Source organism: Natrix helvetica, assembly GCF_964273705.1.
Source record: "Natrix helvetica genome assembly, chromosome: 14".
NCBI classification, from domain to species: domain Eukaryota; kingdom Metazoa; phylum Chordata; class Lepidosauria; order Squamata; family Natricidae; genus Natrix; species Natrix helvetica.
In genome coordinates this window covers 14,312,996-14,318,995 of record NC_138564.1, presented here as the reverse complement: position 1 = coordinate 14,318,995, position 6,000 = coordinate 14,312,996, and the positions used below count along the sequence as shown (strand labels likewise).

The 6,000-nt window shown below is 58.1% G+C and overlaps 1 protein-coding gene across 2 annotated transcripts in view; it reads right to left on the bottom strand.

Annotated features, from left to right (window-relative positions):
• Positions 1-1,787: 1,787 nt before the first annotated feature.
• MYO18B (myosin XVIIIB) overlaps positions 1,788-6,000 on the bottom strand; it is a 41,368-nt gene continuing 37,155 nt past the window's right edge. For both annotated transcript variants that reach the window (XM_081966503.1, XM_081966504.1), the window contains 2 exons: positions 2,576-3,810; positions 1,788-2,004 (listed from right to left, as the gene is read on the bottom strand). In XM_081966503.1, coding sequence (XP_081822629.1) covers positions 2,577-3,810 — 1,234 coding nt within the window. In that variant the 3' untranslated portion in view covers positions 1,788-2,004; position 2,576. The remainder of the gene's footprint in view (positions 2,005-2,575; positions 3,811-6,000) is intronic.

Genomic DNA, 6,000 nt, shown 5'->3' with positions numbered 1-6,000 from the left:
TTAATGGATAATTAGTGAACGCATCCTTAATTGTAAAAACCATCGCACAAAAACTTGTAACCAAACGACATGCTTGATGAAAATGTGTTTTTTTTTTACTTCCCTGCTCTTGTATCTTATGTGTTGTCTTGTCTTTTTAAAGAAAAATAAATAAACATTTATAAAAAAAAAAAAAAAAAAAAAGAAAGGGGCACAGCCAGAGGCGGTGTGTTTTGTGCCCACGTGTTTGCCACCGAGCTCTGCAGTCCTGCTCCGAAATCGCCCTGGGGAGCCCCCAGACCAGCCCCCAGACCAGCCCCCGGGCTCCTTGGTATTTCAGGCGTCTGCTCACATTTGGGCTCATTTGCTATTCTGAATGCGAGATCTCTAGTAGCGCTGCCCCCCCCCCCACGAGCAGGTGGGCGCCAGCGGGGAGGGGGCTCACCTGGGTCAGGCCGGTCGGTCGACTTCTCTCGGCCAGCCTCCCTTGCGGGGCTTTTGTGGAGAAAAGTGGTCCAAAGAGGGCCTTGAGCTGCCCTGGGCGAAGCGGGTGTGTGTGTGTGTGAGGGTGGGGAGAGGAGGAGCAGAACCCCCTGGGGAGCTGAGGAGAGGAAAGGAAAGACTGGAAGGGGGGCATTTCTCTGTCTCAGCTGAGGAGAAGGGAGACCCCCGTGGGGAGCCAGGCGAGGCTCTGATGTTACATAGACGCCTCCTCTGTTAGCAACGCATGTCAGTTCCGACTGATGTGCTTACCCACAACACCTGCAATTTGTTCCACACTCATTCAAAAGGTTTCTTTGTCTGCTCCTCCTCCTCCAGGCCGTGCTGGGCTTTTTTCCCTGTCCTTTCCTTCCTTTTGTTGGCATCACTCAGTTACTTTATTATTTTATGTTCCAGGATTCTTTTAAACTCCTACAAGGAAGCTATAAACGGAAACATTATTTTCGGGGCTAATACGAGTTAAACAAACAGCCTGTTGTTTCCTCGGAGGAAAACTGCAGCCCGGCCCTGGAATAGCTACCAAGCAAAGATCCTCCGTGTGCAGCAGCCAAAGGGACCCCTGAAGGGCAGCCAGCTGGACCCCAGGCCTGGCAGCGCAATCCACCTGGATTCTCCAGAAGAGCCAGGGAGTCAGCAGCTCCCAAGCACCACACGGTGTGAAGGGTGGCTTCGGAGGGTCTCTGCAGCCCCCCCCCCGAGACCCAGGCTTTGACGAGGGTTCACCCCAGGGGTTTCCTCCCGTCTTTTCAAGGGGGGGGATTCAGCTCTTCTCATCCCCTTTGAGGAGGAGAGGGGCTCACGGGGGAGCTGAGGGGCTGTTGGCTCTCAGTTTGTGAAAGAGCCGCTTGGGACATCCCGGCTTCCCTGATTTGAGTGAAGACCCTGGTGCTCCGTCGCTCGTTCCCACGGAAGGCCTTCATTGCCCCAGGACTAAGCAATGAGCTCAGACCAGCAGCTTCCTCCCCTCCACGGCCATGCTCCTCGCTGGGCTGGAAGGCTGTTTTGGGGGGCCTTTGCGCAGAACCAGAGTGGAGCGGCTCCAGCGCAGCCGCGAGGGGGAAGAGAGCAAGGATTCACCCCCAGGGGGAGAGGAAGGGGCTCCGGGGAGAGTCGTCTGTGTTGAGGGAAAAGGGAGGGGCCCGGAGGGGGAGAGGCCGTCCGAGGGCTTCCGCTTTGTCTTCCCTCCCACACCCTCCACCTCCACCCCAGGCCCCCCTCTCGTCGTCCCAGCAAAATCCACCACCCCCTCCCAGGGGTTCCTGAGGCCACCTGAGCCAACCCTGCAAAGAAGCCAACCGAGGCTCATCTCCAAGGACCAAAGCGTTTTATTTGGCGTCAGTCCAAGGGAGCTCCCCAGGGGCTCCTGGCAGGGAAGGCCTGCCCGTCTGTCTCTTTCACACCTAGACACCCTCACACCCACATGTGGCTGTGCATTATGGTTCCAGCAGCTCCGATGAGGGAGAAGCCATCGTCCACGGAAGGAACCCTGCTTGCAGATCCGTTCTCAATGCCGCTGCTGAAGCCCTGAAGGGGGAGGAGAGAGGGCAGCTGAAGGAAATCTGGGTCTTCTGTGGCCTCCTTGGCTGGCGCCCTGCCTCCCTTGCCCCCCCAGACTCTCCCCCTGCCTGGTTTCAGAAGGACACCTAGGGGAAATCCCAAGTCATGCAAAAACCGGCCCCGGATTAGAGGAGCTGCTCAGAGGAAAGCCACCCTGGAAACCTTACACTCTGGGCGGAGAAAGGAAGAGTCCACTTGCTGAGCCCCAGCTGCTCCCGGCCACTTTCTTAATTGGCTCTTAACTGGCCAGCGGAGGAGCGCAGGACGCAAAAGGCTCCAGCTGGACTAAGAGGAGGCCGGAAGAAAGTTAACCAGGAGGAGGAGGAGGAGGAGGAATAGAATGTAGAACAACAGAGTCGGAAGGGACCTTGGAGGTCTTCTAGTCCAACCCCCTGCTCAGGCAGGAAGCCCTACACCACTTCAGACAAATGGTTGCCCAGCCTCTTCTGAAAAACCTCAGCGTTGGAGCCTCTGGAGGGAGGTCCTTCCGCTGGCTCTAACTGTTCTCCATGTTCCCCCAGCAGGACTGGCCGGTTACCTTACTCTTTCCCCAGGTATTTCATCATGATGCTGGTCACGTCGTCTTCTCTGCCTTCCGCCTCGGACCGTGGGTGGACCTTCGCCCCCTCCGAGCTCCCTCTGCCCACACAGCCTTCCCCCTCCTGCCTTCGGACTTGGGGCCGGCACTTGATGCTGTCGGCGCTTTTGAAAGAGCCCACCGAGCCAGTAGAGGAGTCGGAGGCGTCGGAGAGGTTGCCGGGGTCCTCCTTCGCTTTCGACTGCGGGGATAAGACCGTCTTCATCTCAGACAAGAAAGTGCGCTGAGGCGGGGTGGCTTGGTCTTCAAAACGGACACTGGGAGGCCGCTGCCCGTCCTTCCTCTCCTTGGGGCCTCTGGACAGGCTACTGGTGGACTGAGCTTTCCGGATGGCCGGCAGGAAGTAATCCAAGTCAGCATCTGTTTTCCGCTCATAACTTAGTGTTGGTATTTTCCAAGAAAAGGGATCCTTCCCTTCCCTCGGGATTTCCCCCGGCCTCTTGCTTTGGAACATCAGAGGCTCCTTCCCGGGATCCAGGCTTCCTTCCAAGGAGGCCTCCAGGCAGCTCCTCCAGGGCCTCGGGCGCAATGGGTCGTCCAGGTCTCCACCCAGGATCGGAGGGGCACCTGTGGCGTAAGGCTCACCCGTATTCTGCACCAGGGAGTCGTAGGAGCCAAACCTGGAGGCCCCTTTCAGAGCAGGGGAGAGGGACGGCCGCAGCCCACAATCTGAAGAGATGCTTCTCAAACTGGAGCAGCGAAGCAGCTCAACTCCAGGATTTGCCACGATCTCCTCCAGGCTGTCTTGCAAGTCTTCCTTGTCCTTCAGGGTCCTGCATCTCCTTAGGAAGGGGGCCCCGGTGGTCTGGTAGATGGGCAAGGAGGAGGCCTCTTCCAGGGGCTCCTTGTCCTTCAGCCGCTTCCTCCGCAGCTCCTCCACATACTCCGAGAGGGCAGAAGAGGACCGGGACAGCCTGTCCTCGGCCAAAGGAGAGAGTTTCCTGCTCGGGGGTGGAGAGAAAGGGATCGTCTCTTCGGCTGCGGCGGGAGGGGCCACAGGCCTCCATGCAGGGGGGGACACGGCCTCTGACTTGGGGGGCCTGTCGAATTCCCCTTTGGACTTCCCGTAGCCAACGGAAGGGCTATCCGGGCCTCCTCCACACCGCCCGTAGTCCTTCCTTTGTGCACTGAGCCACGGCATCGGCTGCCAGCTTTCCTCTGGGTCTTTCTTCGCCCTAGGATGGAAAAGTGGAGGAAGAAACTCTGAGCTGGTCTTTAAGGCAAGGCGTCACCCCAAGAGGAAATCTGCATTTCCACTTGAAATTGCGATGGGAGAAGCTGCTTCCCTCGACTGCAGCTGCTCCCTCCCGGCCAACCAGGGAGGGAAAAGCAGCCGGACTGGCAGAAGGGTGAGTGGAATCCGCCCCCTCCCCGCAAGGGCCTGGTGGGGATCCCAGACTGCCAGGGCCTGGTGGGCTACTCCTTCTCCTTTGCTCTGAAAGCCTTCATCACAAGAGCCTGGCCAAGGGAGGGAGGGAGGGAGGAAGGGAGAAAGGCCAGGCTGAAGAACCGCAAAGTCCATTTCTACTTTCTGCTCTGTTTTGAGGAATACACGTTTTAACAACATTTAGCTTGGCAGTAATAGACCCTTCTGGCTAAGGAGAATGGATGCCATTGCCATAGCAACATTACACAGCCCGCAATCTCAGCGATATTGGCCTGAAACGGAATCTGCACACAGGGGACTCTCACGACCTTGCCCTCTATCCGCCTGTCCGTCCACCTACCACGGGAGGGCCTTGGGCCAAGCAGCCACGTGGGGAGGGGGCCAGCAGCAGTGGGGCAGCCTCCGTTTGCAAGAAGTAGAGAAAGCAGCCTGCGGTACAGAAGGAGACCACCCAGAGCCTCCCCCAATTGGCACACACCCCCAGAGGGAAGAGGAATCCTTGGGACTGGTCAAATCGTGCCTGCAGACCCCTCTGTTTCTTCTTCTCCTAACCCCTCCCCCACACCCCATGTCCCCTCCCCGTCAGGCTCCTGCCAACCTCTCCAGGTGAGCCACGAATGTGGGGCGTGGGAGAGGGGGGGGCTCTCCTGCTACCATCTCCCCCACCTGCTCACTGGCGCCTTGAGTCATTTGCTTTCCTGGCCGCCTTCTTGCCAAAACTGGCACAGCCCGGATCTGCTTCTTTAGCATCCCAGAGCTTGTTTACAGGAAGGGAGGGGCACCCTGGATTGGCACCCTCCCCTCCACCGCCCACAGCGCATGGGCTGCCTTTGGGGGCCGGGGGTGGGCGGAAGGGAGGGCATCGGAGGGCGGTGTGAAATGACCGCAGAAATAATGGCAGGCCCTTGACTGGGCTCAGGCGCCAGGCCTCGTACGTGGGCCTCGTACCAGGACCAGGAGAGTCCGGGCAAAACCCCTCTGCACCTCTTCCAGTCTATCCAAGAGACCCCCAAAGGAAGGAAGGCAGAAGAGAGAGCCAGCCTCTCCTCCCACTGGAGCCCCTCAGCCAGAGAAGGCTTGCTGGAGATCCCCCTAAATTGGCAACATGTGGCTCCCAAATGCAGCCTCTCCTTTGCACCCCAGGAGACTCTCACTCACAGAGCTCCCCCCCCTCCCCAAGACAGAGCTCAGTGCTGTCAACAAGGCTGCTCTGGCCCGATGGACATCACCTCGCTCGGCCACCTGGGCTGTTGCCCCAAGGGAGCAAGAGGGAAGCCTTGCAGGGAAGCTGGAGGGTTAGGAAGAGGGAGAGGGAGGGAGGTTGGTCCCAGCAGAAACCTTCCTTCCTCTCTCTGAGCAAGACCGCTCCCCGCCTCACAGGTACCGCCAAGGGAGTCGGTCGGCCTTGGGGCAGAGGAGGAGGGGACCCTTCACAGCCAAGCTTCGGAGGGCGGGATGCCGGGCAGTGAGAAGCAGCCCCGTTGTTCTCTGCCTCCTGGAGCAGAAAACGCCTTTGTCCTTCCCGTCTAATGAGGGGAGAAGAGAAGGTGGCTGGGGAAGGCTGCCCTGCCTCTCCTTCCTCGCTTTTCCTCCCCAGGTTTTTTAAAGGGAGCGTCTAAGGGGAGAATCCGAAAGCCTCCCTGAGCCAAATGGAATTTTTGCAGTGTGCAATCTGCACCAAAACAAATGACATACAACAGTAATTAGTGAAGATTACACAGCAATTAGGATGATTATTATGCTTATGCTAGTTGAAATAATTTATGCAATAATATCTGTACTTGAATTGAAGCACAGAGCATGTCCAGAGACAAAAGGAGAGAAGCGGTAATTGCACAGAGGGACGGAGCAGCTGAAAGGCCAGGCAGGCAGCAGCGAATGATGGTTCGTGCCGGAGAGAAACGCCAGCCCTGCCTGGGATGCAAGGCGGCTTCAGCCCTCCAGTGGCCCCAGGAGATCCAAAGGAGGAAGGGAGTCG